Raw genomic sequence first — 18,103 nt, forward strand, 5'->3', positions numbered from 1 at the left:
TATCTGTAGGGGGAGGTTAAAAAAACCAAAACTGGTTGTGATGCTATGTGATGCTACAGTTCTCACAGCAAGCTTCTTAACTGACAACAGAGGAAAGTAACTGGCGTTGAGGAAGACAGTGTGGTGCTGGCAGTTTGAGACACAGGTAGGTGCAGCCTCATTCTGAGACAAAGGACAAAATATCTGAGAGTGACTGGAATTCGGGCTTGTCTTGTGCTAGGAAGCTAAGAACCACAGTGCAAAACTGAAACAACCCTAGACTTTAGATTTACAACAGGCATTGAGATGTTTTCATTTATTTAATGTGTTAAAACTCTAACCCAGTAAACCTGTGTAGTTTTTTTCTTTTACAGTAATTACAATTGCACTAAAATAAAACAAGTGCCAGCAATTTATGTCATCAAATAAACTAGTGGCTTTAACTATCCCTCGGTATATCTTTTCCCTACTATGGATGCAAAATTTACTAGGTTATTTTATGACTTATGTGAAATATCAGCAGGGCTGATCCTATTCATTCCTGCATACTTAAAAGTGCAGTGAGATACTTGAGAAATTCAGGGCTATCTCCTCTCTTTATTCTGTTAAGTCATTTCAGTATGCTATGGCAGTATCATTAAGTTGCATAATGCACAACAGACTATTTTTAAAGTAAAAGTCCTGCAAAGCTTCTATTTCAATATGGCCATTTTGTGACAGAGTGAAGTAAATGACTTGGAAAATACCAGCAATGGCTGACTAGCTAATTTATAATATCTGTATCATGAAATGTCTCTGGTTGACTCAAGATATTGAATCTGTTTAATATGGACCCATTTTAATGTGTTCAATGATTGCATTTTATTGTTACCTTTTAACTAAATGGCATAACCAATAAACAGTATACAATCTTTTTCAGTTATTGTATTTTAAAGTCATCCATAAAAGAAGACATCATTCCCCATAATTCAAACAAACATATTTGACACCTCAGAGTAAAAAAACACCCTAAAATAGGAAATAACTTTCATACCCCATTATGTCATGTAGTATAGATATGCTTCAGGTTGACACTGGTCAATTGGTAATAAACAGGTAAACATTAGAGAACTTAACAAAATCATCTTCAACATATAAGTTTGCTACAGTGTTCAGAATGTATTCATTAAAAACCAGGCTCTGATTTCACCAAAAATATTTTAAAGATAATATACAAACACATAGTTGGGCATTATTCACTGATTAAAAAACACAAGTGCATGAGTTTTGGTTTTTTCCCCTCATTTGTACTGTTTTGGATTTTTTTGGCATCTGGAGACACATTACCCTACATGTCTGATTCCAAAACAGAATCTCACAGAGTGGTACATGGTAAGTGTGTGGAATTTAAGGTAAATTGTAAAAGAATATGTTCATATTTTGTGGCATATGTATAGAAGAGTACTAATGGAAGTTAAGTGTATTGAGGGCCTGATCTCACTCCAGTGAAGTCTTTCCATTGACTTCAATGAGGATTGAGTGGCACCCAGAGAGACTCACTCTCTCAGTAGAATTTACCAGCAGACATGCATAACACCCCTTTCTGTGCACAGAAGAATACATGTTTTGGAATATGCAAACACAAAGCATTTTGGGGGAATTTGTTTTTTCATCTTACAGTAGAGGGAATATATGTGTAGCAGAAGAGATGTGGCTCAGGAATACTCATTTGAGTATGTAAGATGCACAAACGCAATATGGCACATAAAAGGTGGGATTATGTCTCTACTGCTTCCTTTCTTAAATAGTGATTTGATTTACTAACAGGTGGTAGAATTCCTGAACTTTCAGAGGTTTGAACATGGAGAGAGCTAAGCACAATTCAAGCAAGTCCTTGTTTAATGTGCAAGATGCAGTACAGTATTCCTTTCTCAAGAATAGAGTGAACTGTACAACATGTGCAAGTTCTGCCAGACTGCAGCCCTTAAAAATGATACAGATCTACATTTAGCAATTTATGGTAAGGACAACTTTTGACCCCATTGTAACTACTACACTTTTTTAAACTAGCAATATAATATTCTTTTTGGGGAAGTACTATATCTACCCAGTATAAGCTTGGTCCTCTGTGGCTGAGAGCTGTACAAGTAGAGCTATACAAAACTTCCTTATGAAATCTGCAGCCAATCAAAATTTTGGATATCAACTTGAAATTCTGCCAGGTTCTCTTCAAGTTCTGCAATCCTTCTTCAGTCATCAGATGAGTTTTAAGTAAGCCTGTGCTGAACAATGGTTTGGGTGGAAACCGTGAAAAACTCAATGGTTTCAGTGGATTTCACATATTAACATGTATAGTGTGTGTATATCATATCAGATGTGTGTGTGTGTGTATATATATATCATAAAAGGGAACGTAAGGTAAAGTTTGCATTTTTAAATAAGAACAGGCAAATTTATGTAGATTGCTGCCATATGGGCCAATGATGTCCAAAACCAGACCAAACTTATGCAACAGTGTTTTTGGGAACGCTTCTTAATGCCCTAGGAGGCATTATATTTGTTTTGGCTTGAGCACCAGTCAAAGGTGTGGTTAACATTTAAAACAAATGTCACTTATGTGCAGGGAAAGGACATTTGCAGAATCACAGACTAGATACATTACATGGTGTGTCACACTTTTTTCTGAGCTAACGGTGTAAAACTTGCGTAAATAATGCCTAGTGCTTTTATGAGTCTGACCCATACTGTCAGTAGTTTTAAGCAATAGATATGTGCATATATATTTTACTTTAATATTAAATTTCCATATCAACTTACAAATGTAGTTTCATTCATTTTAAAGTTACAAATAATTTCCTCTTTAAAAAAACCTCTAAGAAATGTAAACAGAACAACATCATAAAATGTTTTTTTTCCTTTGTTACTTTTAAATTTTAAAAACTGAATGCAAACTGATGTGCTGTGCTAGGTGTAATGTAATATCTTAAGGGACTTATAATAAAATATAATTAGTAGGAACTTTAGTTAATATTCCCTATATGGTTTTTAACGTGTGCAAAAAGGTCTGGTGATTTATTTTCTGGGATTACTCTGAGTGCAAATATAATTTAACTGAAATATTTTTTTATTTTTATTTTTTAATATTAGAAAATAAGGCAAGTCCATTTCTGAAAAAGGTGCTGCACTTCTGGGCTAAACATACCTTCTAGATTACTAGATAAACATGTGACAACTATGAAAATTATCAATAATAAAAACATTAAAAATAGCTGCAATTTCATATAGACTGAAAAGCTATCAAAAGACAAAGTGACCCAGCATTAATTTCAGAAAATAATTTTAGACTTCATAAATACAAGCACCTTGTATTTACATAAATTGTCTTCTAAACTAGTTTTCCTTTGAAACACACTTTTGTTTCTAACATATGTGTCCATTCAATTATATAAATGTTTCAAATATGAAAAAAGGACGGTGTAGCAAAATAGAAATATCAGATAATGTTACTTTTTTGGATTTGCTTTTTGCTAGGATTTGGTTTTTAAATATCTGCAGTCCGCTACTACAGAGCTTTTTCAAAAACACAATGCCAGGAAATGAAAAACTCTGTACTTGTAGCAATTAGTGCTACAGTATAAAGAATCCATTGTGGGTTATTAGGTTAAGTTCACATGAGTTCTAATGATTATTTTCAACATTTCTGCCTTTAAATCCTAGTAAATTGTTTATCTTACTTTTGAGCTATAGTACATTTTTTCACAATGGTATACATTAGAATATATAGCCATTACAGAGCTAATTCCTTTACATTTTGCCTTTTTACATTCAGCACCTTTCTACAACTGTGAATTTAATACTTCAAAATTTTAAAAAATTTAGACTTGTCAATACAAAGTCAGCGTTAACTTATGCAAAATGGAATGTAATTCTTACTGGCTCTTACTGAAACAGTGGGAAACAGTTATGTTTTATATTTTTTTCTAAAATACACACACAACTCTTTACTTTGTTACCAGAAGGAAACTAGATACAGTCGTATTATTTTACAGCATGCATTTCACTAGGTTTGAGTCACGTTTTTGTTGAGAAATGTAATAATGTGTAAAAATCCTGCTCTCTTTTAACTCTATGGGAATTTTCCCATTTGACTTCCATGAGAACCTAAATGGGCTCAATGCCTTTTCTTGTAATGAATTCAATACTGTAAGAATTTAGCCCAGACCAGTCAGGTAAACTTGAAAGTCTTTAACACAGCAAAGCATAAAGAAGCTATTGTATAAAGACTTTTGGTTCAAACAGTAGTGCAAAGTTATACAGCTTCCAAATATGTCTGCTCCTCTTTTTCTGTGTTTAACAACTGGTGCACAGAAAATAGAGTGCCTGCCCTACTCTTCAAACACTGTTTATAACATAGAAAAAAGATGTCCAATATCCTCAGGGAATAATAATTTCCATAATAATACAACCCATTTGGTGGCAAAACTGAATCAACTGCAGAGCAAATATCTACTTTTTTGTACTATTTCCTGTTATGTGGAATGTCCACAGTATGCTGACTTCCATTCATGATGACATAAAAACAATAACCCTTGAGTCCAAAGGTTGGTAGAGGTTAAAGTGAACCCCCAGCAAGGCCGCACGTTCAGGTTCAGGCTGGGTATGTAAGGGTAGTTGTACTGTAGTTTCCTATTAAATGGTAGAATGTAAGCAGTGTCAGATATACTAAGCTCACCTGAGGTGCTTCAGTGTAGGGGCTTGTATTTAAATTAAAATGGGAGGCACTTCCTTGGAAGGTCAGGCTGCTATAATGATTGTGGTCACTGCTGCTTAGGGCTGAAGGGTAAAAAACACAAAATTTTATCTGCTTACTCTCCAGCACTAAGATCCAACTGTAAAGGAGGGTATTTTACCTGAGAAACAAAGGGAAAACTTAGAAAGAAGCAGTCCTAAACAGCTGCATAATGTAGTTTGTCTCTAAAAGCTAAACAAAGGCAAAGGAATTTTAGAATAATTACAATATGATAATTATTTTTCCTTAAAAATATCTGCATAAAGTATATATTTTATAAGTGCATAATTAGAAAATACCTTTTTTAAATATAGTTAAAAACATATTATGCAATTGATACGGTTTAACTTTGGTACAATCCTATGCTTTTTTTGTTTTGTTTTTAGCAATAAGTAGCTATAGATCATCAAACCACGGAAACTGTAGATTTATGATAAGTTTAACTGCAACCAAAATAGCTAAATCCATCAAGATTTAACTTGAGATAAGATTCTAAGTAACTTGATTGGGGCTATACACTGCTTTTTCATGCTTACACAATAGGTCTCCTATGATGTGTGCAATATCAGCTCATATCTGAATTCATTAATATGCACATTTTTGTTCCTTTTTCCTTTCATGTCCAAATGGGAACCACAAATGGAAGCATGTCTCCCGTCTGTGACCTGATCTTGTTCGTTGCTGCATTTTTTCAGCAAGTCTCTATTTTCTAATTCTGCTCCATATAGAACATTTCCTAGAAGTCTCAACTCCCTTCAGATAATTGCCACCTTAAAAATGGCAAGTAACACATTAGATAACAAGATAACATAGAACCTTATATTTTAACACTGTTTACAAATCCTGATAATTGTGTTACTAAAGTACAGTAAGTGGGGTTTTTTCCCCCTCCCCCCAATAGCTCTTAAAAGTACATAATGTGTATTTATCTTCTGGTGTGTTCTTCACTAGAATTCATTTAAATTTCATTTCTGATCATTGCTGGTGTTTGTATGTATAACTTTTTTCAATGGGTCTGCATTTTAAAGTAAGTAAAACAATTCTCCAATTCTTTGGCTTCAGAGGAATCATATAGCTGTGATAGTTCCATTGTGGCGAGAACGTGACCTTTCCAAAGTTACCCGTCTGTTATCTGTAATAAAAAGAGAGAAAAAACAACACACCATAAGATTTGAAACATAGATATTGCAATGTCAAGGGGTTTTCAAACAGTCCTGAAAATCATTTCAAATAAATATGTAAATAAGTAACTAGAAAACTGGATCAGAGAAGTTTTACACTGCAGCTGCCAGGCTGAGTTCAAGAGTTCTGCAATCAGCAATAAATTACTTACTTGATCAGAGAAGCAGGGTGATAAAAGCATTGGAAGAATCCTGAAGCATACTCCCCTTGGAAATAACGATGACAACTAAAATGCTGGGTTAAAGTGTTATTCTACAAAGTATCTATGTATGGTGACTTTGGAGGAAAGGCAATTCAAATTTCCACTGAGTGTTCAGTACAAATGTGGTGAAAATGCACCTCTTGGACAGAACAAGATACACTAAAAATGTAAGGGTTGTAAGATTGTTCTCTCTAATTAGGTACACATACTTATATAAATAGAACAGTTAAATCAGCCACTTCCTAAGCATTTCCTGATTGTGTGGTGTTAACAACTTTCAGTACGAAATATTACAGAATAATTATTGCAATGAATAATGAATATATCCCCATCATAGGAAGAAATAATTATGGGCTAAAGCCAAATGCTTTCAAAATAGTTTCAAAAGACAGGAATGTGGCAGAAAACAGACTTTTCTTTTCTGAAACAAGAAGGGATTTGTTCCTGTGGATTTCAGAGGCAGCTAGTCTGCTGCATAAAATGCAACTGATATGGATAAAATTCTTGTTTGACAAAGGTGTTTTATTGATTATCTAAGTCCCCGACCAACAAAGCCAGAAACTGGCTGACTGCCTAGGGGAGGGAAAGAGTATGGTGTAGATCCTTGCCCAATCCAATGGAAACTCCTCCACAGTATTTTTGTAGCTCTTGTTTGTTTGTTCGCCGCTTTCCCCTTCCCTGCTTCCATCCATGCCTGGTTAAGATAATGCATCTACGCTACACCTCTTGTGAGGGAATATACCTCACCTGCCAATGATAAGGTCAGCAGTTATTGGAAGTTAAAGCTCAGTGCACTGCTGCCTAAGCAGGAAAAATTCAGGAAGGGGAGTATCAAACCAAACATGTGATTTGCTTCAAATACAACAGTGAGCAGTAAAGTATCTAGCAAATTTTAATATCTGTGGGGAGAGGTGCCCAAGTACTGTCATCTATGGAGCTATTTAGTTGATAGATTTTCCATATTACTAACTCTAAATGTGCAAAAAATCATGAGATTTATGAACCATAGTAAATGTTGGTTTCTTTTTATTTGCTTTATGGTTTTTGACTCTTTCGTGTTCATGTTTTCTCCACAATGAAGAAGGCAGGATACTTTTTTTCCTCAAATGAAAGTTAAGATTCTCTTCTAATTACGAGTCCAGGAGCCGGGGCCTTAAGAAAAACATCAAACTTCCAGCATTTGGCACCACTCAACTTTCCTTTCCAAGATGACCTCAAATCAAGCTAATTTAATTTCTAATCATTAGCAGTAACCTGAATTGGTTTTCTAAATTATTTGCAACTGTTAAGAAAGGATTTACATTTACTAAGGATGGTAAGGACACAGATCATAAGCTAGAGAGCTAGCTGGTGGTGGCAGCAGGAAGAAAGTTCTGGACAACTACATGGGAGAGGGCAATGATCCAGTTATTCTCATTAAGACATGATTTTAGCACTTAAAGAGATTTTTCTGCAGTGCTCTTACTGTTGGGAAGGGAAGCAGAATGCAAATTATACTCTGCTCTTACCTTCGTGCCACACTAAAAGTAGGGATGGATTAGATTTAGCTGTTAGTAGCTATGTAAAAGCATTACTGTATTTTGAGATTGTAAAGAAAGCATTAGTGTAGTCACCTGCAATCAAAATTTCCATTTGTGTTTGTAGGGTTTACACAGGAAATGAAATATTAGTGTATATATACCTTAATCTAAAACAAAGAGTTTCATATTAAGATCTTTATGGGGATAGTCTTCATCTGAGAATCTCTTTTAGTGCAAATTAAAACTGTTTTAAAATGGCTTATGCCCTGTAATAATCAGACCTGCTGAAAATGTGATTAGGCCTTAACAGTGATTTTTATCCATAGATATCACAGCTATTTTAAAGGAAATGTCACATCCACTGAGCCAGTTTTTAATCTCAGTGATATTTATTTTGTAATTCTGTTTGTCAATTTGATTGTATATTCATTGTATGTTTTAGAACATATATATGTGTGCCTTCCTGAAGAACATAAAATGTAGTGGTAGGACAGGCAAGTAAGAGATACAAACAATGGATATAGGAATGAGGGTAACAAAAATAAGCTCACAGTTAATTTTTATGAAAACCTCGTATTACAACAAATTCCATAATATATACTAAATTCAACCTCACACAGCCAGATATATATAGTCATCTGTGTGCCAATGTTTTATGAAAATAAGGCTGCACCGTTCAGTACTAAAGTGGAGATATGCACATGCAGGGTGATAGTCTTTAGTTATCTAAGTCCAATTTTGATTGGACATATTCCTGGAGCGTTCATCACATGACAATTATTAATTAAAGATTAATTTTTAATTCCTGGAGACTCCAGGACAATCCTGGCAGGTTGGCAGCCCTATATCTAAGACACTATTTCTCAAATACAGTATCCTACATTTCCTTCTAAAACATTTGTGAAATATGTTGTAGTACAGTGTACACCAGAATCAGTATCAGCCATTTATGATAGAATGTACACAGTAGATTTTACTGAGACAGTGTAGTGCATAGTGTGGGACTTTTGCACCATAGGTGCTTTTGAAAACACAATCCATTTTGTTTGGTTTATGTTAAAATTTTCTGGCATATACAATATTATAGAAATGTACGGCTAGAGGGGACTGCAAAAGGTCATCCAGTCCATCCATCTTTGCTGAGGCAGGATTAAGTATACCTAAACCACCCCTGACAGATGTCTGTCTAACCTGTTCTTAAAAACCTCCAGTGATGGAAAACAACCTCCCTCCAGTGCTTTTTGGCCACACTGAGAGCTCATGTTAAGGTGATTATCCACCAGGACCCCCAAATCTTTTTCAGAATCAGTGCTTCTCAGAGTCCCTCATCCATTATGCATGTCCTACATTCTTTGTTCCTAGATGTACACATTTAAATGGAGCCATATTAAAATGAATATTGTTTGCTTGCACCCAGCTTATCAAATGATCTAGATCACTCTGAATCAGGGATCTGTCCTCTTCATTATTTTCCACTCCTCCAATTTTTGAGCCATCTGCAAAGTTTATCAGTGATGATTTTATTTTCTTCCATGTCATTGATAAAAATGTTAAATAACATAGCGCCAAAAACTGATCTCTGAGGGACCACACTAGAAATGACACACCCGCTCGATGAAATTCCCCATTTACAGTTATATATTAAGTTCTATCAGTTAGTCAGCTTCTAAATTCATTTAAGATATGCCATGTTAATTTTATATAATTTGAGTTTTTTAATCAAAATGTGTGTGATATCAAATGCCTTGCAGAAGTTTTACGTATATTACATCAACACTGTTACCTTTATCAACCAAAACTGTAATCTCGTCAAACCTATCAAGTTAGTTTGACACAATGCATTTTCCATAAACCCATGCTGATTAACATTAATTATATTACCGGCCTATAATTCTTTAGTAATCAAGTCCTGGACCAGCCACTCCGTTATCTTGCCCACGATTGATGACAGACTGACGGGCCTGTGTAACCCAGGCAATCCCATTTATCCTTTTTGAATATTGGTACAACAACTGTTTTCTGGAACTTCCCCAGAGTACCAAGACTTCTCGAAAATCAGCATTAATGGTCCAGTAAGCTCCTCAGCCACCTCTTTTAAAACTCATAGACAAGTTATCCGCACCTGCTGATTTCAAAATGCATCACTTTAATAGCTGCTGTTTAGCATCTTTCTGAAATACTAGTGGAGTAGAAATAGTGTTATATAATACAACTACCTCATCTGTTTTTTCCCATATAAAAAACAAAAATACTTATTGAACATTTCTTTTTTTCTGCATTATTTTTTGATAATTCTACCATTTCCATCTACTAATGGACCAATACTATTGTTAGGGTTCTTTTTATTACTAATATTCTTAAACTCCTTATTGTCCTTAACTTTGCTGACCAAAGATTTCCTTCTGTCCCTTTGATTCCCTTATCAATTTTCTACAATTCCTAACTTCTGATTTATATTCATTACCATCAAATTCCTCTTTCTTTCATTTGTTATATGTTTTTATGGCTGTCTTTACTTTCCTGGTAAACCAGGTCTGTGTTATGACCGATATGGCCTTCTTCCTCAATTGTGGCTTTTGGTACATATGGTAAAGTTTTCTTATATGATTTGCAATTATCATTCACATTTTTCTGATTAAATTATTCTTCCCCATTAATTTGGCTCATAATTGTTTTTAGTGCTGTGAAATTTTAAAGCACCAAATATATATATTACTGGTGTAGACTTCATTGTTTGCACATAATAAATGTGATCAAGTCATGGCCACTTGTACCTAAGCTACCATTAATTTTTATTTCTGTGTTCCTCTTTATCTGTTAAGATGAGGTCTAAATAAATAATTCCACCGTGTTGGCTGCATCACTTCTTGAGTTAGGAAATTGTCATCAGCAATATTTAGAAATCCTAAGGGTGTTTTACTACTAGCAGCACAAGATCTCTAGCAGATGTCACTCAAACTGAAGTCCCCCACGATCACCCAGCATTTTTCCTACATATTATATAGATAGATGTGTAAGGAGCTGGTCACAACCTGTCCCTTAGTGTGATTTGGTGGTCTGGAGCAGACAGCAACTAGCATCTCATCTTGTGCTTTATCTGTTAGTACATTGATCCATAAGCATTCAAGACCATTTCTTCCAAGTTATCAGTGACTTGGAAATAGGTAGTGCCATTTTTGGCATAGAGTGCCACTCCCTCTCCCCTTTTGCCCATTCAGTACTTCCTAAATAGGTTGTAACCATGGATTTTTAACATTCCAATCATGGGACTCATCCCACCAGTTTTCAGGAACACCAACTAGATTGTGTTTACGCTCATAAATAAGCAATTGTAATTCCTCTTATTTACTACCCAGGCTCCTAGCATTGGTGTATTAGACAAATAATTATTTTCTTCTCTTCATATTCTTTGGTTCCTTGATTCATTTTGTTTTCAACACCTCAATTTTTGTGTTAACTGTATGCTCATATCTTCCCTCTTTTGTTACTACTTTAATGCTCTCCTGACTACTCTGGTTTGCCTGTCCCTGAGGAGAGATTGGTTCCCTTTCTCCTGAGGTGCAGGCACTCCAAACTATACCCTAGAAGGTGGATGAATGTTCCACAAAACCAAAATCCCCCACTTATCGAGCCTGCAGTTCACTTCCAGAATCTACTGCATTCCATCTTCCTTCACCTGTGGGACAGAAAGGATCAGAGAAGATCACTTGGACATTCTGCTTCTTCTGCATGGTTCTGAGTTCCCTGAAGTGATCTATTATATGAGAGATAGCCCACAACACACTATCATTGGTGGCAATAAGAATCATCACCAATCGATCCTTGCACATTCACTTCAAAAGCCTATCCAATTTTAGATTGACGTCTTGCGTCTTGACTCTGGGATGGCAGCACAGCATTCTGTTGTCTGCTTGCCACATGCAGAATGTCCTTTCAATTCTTCTGGGTATTTAATTCTCAACAAGGATTGTCTGTCTTGCTTGGATGGTTGAAGAACACTTTATGGACAAGGCTGCCTAACAGGTTGGGCCAAGCTACCATTGACAGGTGTGTCCGGTACAACTTTCTGTTCCTTTGGACTAGCTGGATCTTGACAATTATATTCCACAGTTCCCATGTTGAGGACCTGTGTATCAACTGGAAAATTCTAGCTGTGTGGAATTCCTTCTGGTACTCTTCTCTCTGGTGGCCACAGCCTGCCCATTCTTGTCTATCTCAAGCTGTGTATGTTGCCGTGACTGCTTGTTTCTGGTGGTTACAAACTGCCATCCTTCTCTCTGGCATCCTCTCTCTCTGACTTCTGGGGGGCCATCTCCTTTCTTTCTTGAATGTGGGGGACTGATGTTTCCTGAACCTGGCTATCTAGGAACTCCACAGCTTCTCTAATTCTCAGTAACACTTCTACTTGCCTCTCCAATCCAAGAATCTTTTCTTCCAGCAGTCACCAACTTGCACTTCATGCACAACAAGCACCTTCTGGCTTCAGGCAGGAAAGCAAACATAGCACATTTACTGCAGGTCATCACCACTGTTCCACTGCTGGCCCTCTTGAAATCACATATAGAGCTGAACCAGGAATGAAAGCCATTCATCCTCCCTCTGAAACTTTCCTGTTAGCTGCCTCTGTTTGCAGTTCTTGAGTTTGTGTAGCAAGTGACTTTTTATTCCAAGTCTTAGCTCAGGTCACCTCCACATCTCACCATCAGTCTCTAAGCGATTAACCACTCAGACGTCAAAAGTGGGGCTGATCAACGCTCCAAGAATCAGAACCATGAGGCCCTTACTATGGCACCAACAAACAGACCTGTCTCAGCTGTTTGCCCGGGGCCCAGCTACACAGTCCATACAAAAAGTTCAACAACCAACCCACGGACCCCTCACCACTAGTCGCACTATCTTTGAGCACAGGGTCTGAAGCTCTCCTATTCGCAGCCTCTGTTCTCAGCTCATATAGAAATGGTAAGGCCAAAAACAAAGTTAATGCAATGATCTGCAGATAAAGAAACTTCCTCCCAAAGCCAGAAAACCAAATTATATATGAACCCCTAATGGTATTTGGGCTGGAAAGGTGGATGAGCTTATAGATCAAGCAAACATTAAATAATCTAAACTCAATACAAACCCTCCATAGCCACAAATTCAGGTATTAAGAAACTTAAATGAAGGACACAGAATAGCTATTGCTATAGTGTAGAGTGATAAACTTTATACAAAAGTATTCACTCCACATCTAATCAGCAGACAAAAGCGTCATAGCTGGTTCAGTGGAGCATAAGCTTGAAGCTTTATAGCTCATCCAACACTGACTGACACAGCACTAAAGCAGGAGATTTCACAACAGAGGCTGCAATATGGACCAAATCGATTAAATAAAGTGTGAGTAGCTCTAAAATGTCAAGTAAAATAATTACACTGGTCTACAATTTTTGAGAAGTCGTCTGCTTCAGAGATAAAATGTGCTATTTATTATGTATTTTGATGTGCTGAATTCAAATATGACAATTAAAACAACTGATTGGCTACTGTTTCTAAGATATTTAAGCTTTTACATTTTATGTCTATGTATATTGTGTAGATAGTAGAGTTTTAATCATAAATTGTAAACCTAGGTCTTTTCATGTGTTTATGGTTGCTTTACATGATAATATTTCACCTGTCCTGTTTATGTAACATTTTAAAAATCAGCAAAAGGGTTATATAAATAAAATGTATTATGAAACAAAAGGCAAAAAACTATTCTGTACATAGTTTAGTCCTATTCAGTGTCTACTCGGCGCTTCTTGGCTGGTCTCTTGTATTCATTAAATGGAGCATCTCTTCTCACTGTCCAGCAATAGTCTGCAAGCATTGATGGGCTCCATTGGCCCTGATAGCGTTTCTCCATTGTTGCAATGTCCTGGTGAAATCGCTCGCCGTGCTCGTCGCTCACTGCTCCGCAGTTCGGTGGAAAAAAATCTAGATGAGAGTGCAAAAAATGTATCTTTAGTGACATGTTGCAACCAAGGCTTTTGTATGCCTTGAGGAGGTTTTCCACCAACAACCTGTAGTTGTCTGCCTTGTTGTTTCCGAGAAAATTTATTGCCACTAACTGGAAGGCTTTCCATGCTGTCTTTTCCTTGCCACGCAGTGCATGGTCAAATGCATCATCTCAAAGAAGTTCACGAATCTGAGGACCAACAAAGACACCTTCCTTTATCTTAGCTTCACTTAACCTTGGAAATTTTCCACGGAGGTACTTGAAAGCTGCTTGTGTTTTGTCAATGACCTTGACAAAGTTCTTCATCAGACCCAGCTTGATGTGTAAGGGTGGTAACAAAATCTTCCTTGATTCAACAAATGGTGGATGCTGAACACTTTTCCTCCCAGGCTCCAATCACTGTCGGAGTGGCCAATCTTTCTTGATGTAGTGGGAATCTCTTGCACGACTATCCCATTCGCAGAGAAAACAGCAGTTCTTTGTGTATCCAGTCTGCAGACCAAGCAAGAGAGCAACAACCTTCAAATCGCCACAAAGCTGCCACTGATGTTGGTCATAGTTTATGCACCTCAAAAGTTGTTTCATGTTGTCAAAGGTTTCCTTCATATGGACTGCATGATCAACTGGAATTGATGGCAAAATATTGCCATTATGCAGTAAAACAGCTTTAAGACTCGTCTTCGATGAATCAATGAACAGTCTCCACTCATCTGGATCATGAACGATGTTGAGGACTGCCATCACACCATGTTGTTGCAGGCTACAAGATCACCTTCCATGAACAAGAATGGGACAAGATCCTTTTGACAGTCACAGAACACGGAAACCCTAACATCACCTGCCAGGAGATTCCACTGCTGTAGTCTGGAGCCCAACAGCTCTGCCTTACTCTTGGGTAGTTCCAAATCCCTGACAAGGTCATTCAGTTCACCTTGTGTTATGAGGTGTGGTTCAGAGGAGGACGATGGGAGAAAATGTGGGTCCTGTGACATTGATGGTTCAGGACCAGAAGTTTCATCCTCTTCCTCTTCCTCATCTGATTCAAGTGAGAATGATTCTGGTGCATCAGGAACTGGCAGTCCTTCTCCGTGGGGTACTGGGCGTATAGCTGATGGAATGTTTGGATAATGCACAGTCCACTTTTCCTTCTTTAACACACCTTTCCCAACTGGAGGCACCATGCAGAAGTAACAATTGCTGGTATGATCTGTTGGCTCTCTCCAAATCATTGGCACTGCAAAAGGCATAGATTTCCTTTTCCTGTTCAACCACTGGCAAAGATTTGTTGCACAAGTGTTGCAGCATATGTGTGGGGCCCACCTCTTGTCCTGATCTCCAATTTTGCAGTAAAAATAAAGGTGATAGGCTTTCTTTAACAATAGTGGTTATACTGCGCTTTTGTGATGCAAAAGTCACTTCACCACAAACATAGCAGAAGTTATCTGCACTGTTCACACAAATACGAGGCATCTCTGCTCACTTTGGCTAAACAGAAATGTGTCCCTTTGCAAAATCAAACACTGACAAATAAGAGAGTACGCCACTGTATGATTTCTAGAGCTGATATAGGGCAATTTGTTCAGCAGAGTGATGTAAGCTTCGTTATGATTGCATCATCCATGACTTCTAGGAATAACATGATGCAATTCATATCATGTATGACGCAATACCAGCTTCAGATTGCATCATTCATTGTTTTGCCTAAAAAGCAAGTACTGTCCAAACCCAGTCATAGATTTATTCATAGATCCAGTCAAAGATGTATTTTAGTCATTTCTGGTTTAAATTGAGATCCCTTCCCTTTATAACTCACTTATTCTCCGCCATTCCCACGTCAAGGGTCGTATATACTGACCCAATAGCATATCTTGAAAACTAGAGCCAATCAACAATTTGAAGCATCATTTTCGTTTTCAGTGACCCAGAATTAGTAAAGTTAGACTACATTTATTTCAGAAGCATTTTGGCTGTAGAGCAGTGTTACCTGAATGAAATAGCTCCATAGAAGTGTACCTTCAGCTATCCACAGTGGCTGTATTTTCTCTTTTGCTTTATAGGAGCCATATTGAACATTGGGTAAAACAAGATTTTTGTGTGTATGTAAAGGTGTTATTGCACAGAAATCCCACTATCACCATTTAAATGAAGGACAAGGTCCACAAAAAGCATGGGGAAAAAACAAAGATACAATACTTTAGCTTTAACTTGATAGCATGCAACATTACAGTTGAAATCAAATATCAAGAAGGCATAGATGTACACTGCAGGAGCAGGTAAAAATAATGGTGAATGATGACATTTCTGTGGCCATTATTCATCCATCCCAGGATACATATCTAGCTGATGGACAAGATTTGTTTATATATGTGTAGTTTAGGTCTGCAGAAGTTGGTCAGTAATTACACCAAAATGTCTATATTGTCGGGAGAACTACTGTAACAATAAGCCACCCAGGAAGAGTGACAACCTGTAATCACTTAGTGCAGAAGTGATGGTCACTCTTGGATGTGTACATGTGAATTTTAAAATAGTCCCCAAAGAATTTACTAGCTGCTTGTGGACTCCCTCTAGTAGTCCTTGATCCCACAACCAAGCTTGTCCTGTATCTGCTTGATTACTAGAATACTGACCATTAAAAGCAGCACACAAGAAGTTATTTGTTCAGTCTATAGAAATAGCTAGACTTAATGTGTGTATCAGTGCCTCAGAGGCAGATTTAGGGGCAGGTGACCCAGGTCACTGTCTGGGGTGCCATTTTTGTTGTTAGTGACAAAAGGGAAAATAGAATGTTTGAAGTAAAATGTTTCAGGTATTTCGTATGTGGATTCGTTTTCACTAACCTCCTAGAATGTTCTGGAGAATCTCATGGAACCTTCCAGACTTTTCAAGAACGACATTTTCCTCGAACCTCCAAGAATCTTGTCAGCCATGCCCTTGCGGGTATATAAGGTGCAGGGCATTGACAGTTAGATATAAGAATGAAGTGAAGTGAGAGTCCAGCTCAATATTGTGAACCTTGTTTTATTGTGTAATTGTGAAAGTGTACTTTGTTCTTTAAGACTTAAAGAGTGTAAGTACCATAGAAACACAGCATTGGAAGAATGTGCTCGAGCATCTAATCTCAATTACCCTCTTCCTTGTAAAGAATAATTTGGCTTCCCGGGGTTCATTGAATAAGATGTTCACTGAACATAATGGTCATTTCCTGGGTTGGTAGAGCTCCTTGGGAAATATGATGACATCATGCATGAACACCTACATGGAGTAGATTGTAAAGCAGCTCTGGGCCATTACTGCAGCAAAACAATTCAAAATGAATTGACTGACCTTATGGCAAGGAAGGTGCTTGATAACATATTGATGCGGTTCGGCAAAGCAAAGTAGTATGCCTTGTGGCTGCCATTCCCTCAACCTCGTTGTGTCAGATGCAGCAGCAACTTCTTTAGATTTAAAATTTCTCTTCGAAGTACCGCAAATGATATATGTCCTGTTTTCTGCATCAACTATCAGGTGGAAGATCCTCATGGACAATATTATAAATCTGACCATGAAACCACTAAGTGATATTAACTGGGAGAGCTGCATTGACAGCAAAAGGCCAGCAAAGCATCAAGTGACTGTGGTTTACAATGCCCTGATGGAACTGGCACAGTCATGTAACACCAAGGCTGGAATATGACATGAGGCACAAAGCCTGGCAAACCAGATCACTGATTTCAAATTTCTGGTCTCAATTGTGGTTTGGCACGATATCCTGTTCCAAGTAAACTTTGTAAAGAAGGCATTACAAACTCAGTCGATGGACAGCACAACCACTACTACTTTGATGAGAAGCTGCTTTGATTTTGTTGTGGCCTACAGAGACAACGAATTTGAAGATCTCATCACTGCTGCCAAAGAAATGGAAAAACTCAGGAGTTGAGCCTGTATTAATCAGAAGAAGAGACAGTTTCTTTATGAGGGCAGAGATGAAGTGATGGGGAAGTTCGGAAGAAAAATTCAAGAGGGAGATTTTTTGCTCACTCATTGACTCTGCTTGAGTATCCGTCGAAGAAAGGTTCAGACAAATGAAGCACCACAAAAAGACCGATCAAACTGCTTCTCTATCATCTCAGTTTAGTTTTGTGATGGAAATAAATAATATTTAGTCAACTCTGCTGTGGATAAATGCATACCTCTCGTTAACTGTAAAGACGAAAAGAGATGCCCAACTGCCTGTCAGTTTTGTGCCATGAGATGAATGGGAGAAAAAGTTCTGAATAATTATTTTTTAGGCAAAACATTCTAATTATATGACATCCTTTGACTTCACACTGAAATTTCAAATGTATAATTTCTCCCTACATTCTTTATGTATGAGAATTACAGATCCGATAGGGGGAAAAAAAAATCTGTCTCTTCTTTTCTTAGTGCTCAACAGTAGTTATGTTATTAAAAGAAAACTCTCAGTAGTTGCAATGGATTTATTAATTCAG

The 18,103-nt window shown here is 37.2% G+C and overlaps 1 protein-coding gene across 8 annotated transcripts in view; it reads right to left on the reverse strand.

Annotated features, from left to right (window-relative positions):
- Window positions 1-821: 821 nt before the first annotated feature.
- Window positions 822-18,103, reverse strand: part of DIAPH2 (diaphanous related formin 2) — a 906,188-nt gene continuing 888,906 nt past the window's right edge. For all 8 annotated transcript variants that reach the window (XM_065557222.1, XM_065557219.1, XM_065557225.1 and 5 more), the window contains one exon: window positions 822-5,879. In XM_065557222.1, the coding sequence (XP_065413294.1) occupies window positions 5,815-5,879 (65 nt within the window). In that variant the 3' untranslated portion in view covers window positions 822-5,814. The remainder of the gene's footprint in view (window positions 5,880-18,103) is intronic.

This window comes from Chrysemys picta, chromosome 9 (assembly GCF_011386835.1).
Source record: "Chrysemys picta bellii isolate R12L10 chromosome 9, ASM1138683v2, whole genome shotgun sequence".
NCBI lineage: Eukaryota > Metazoa > Chordata > Testudines > Emydidae > Chrysemys > Chrysemys picta.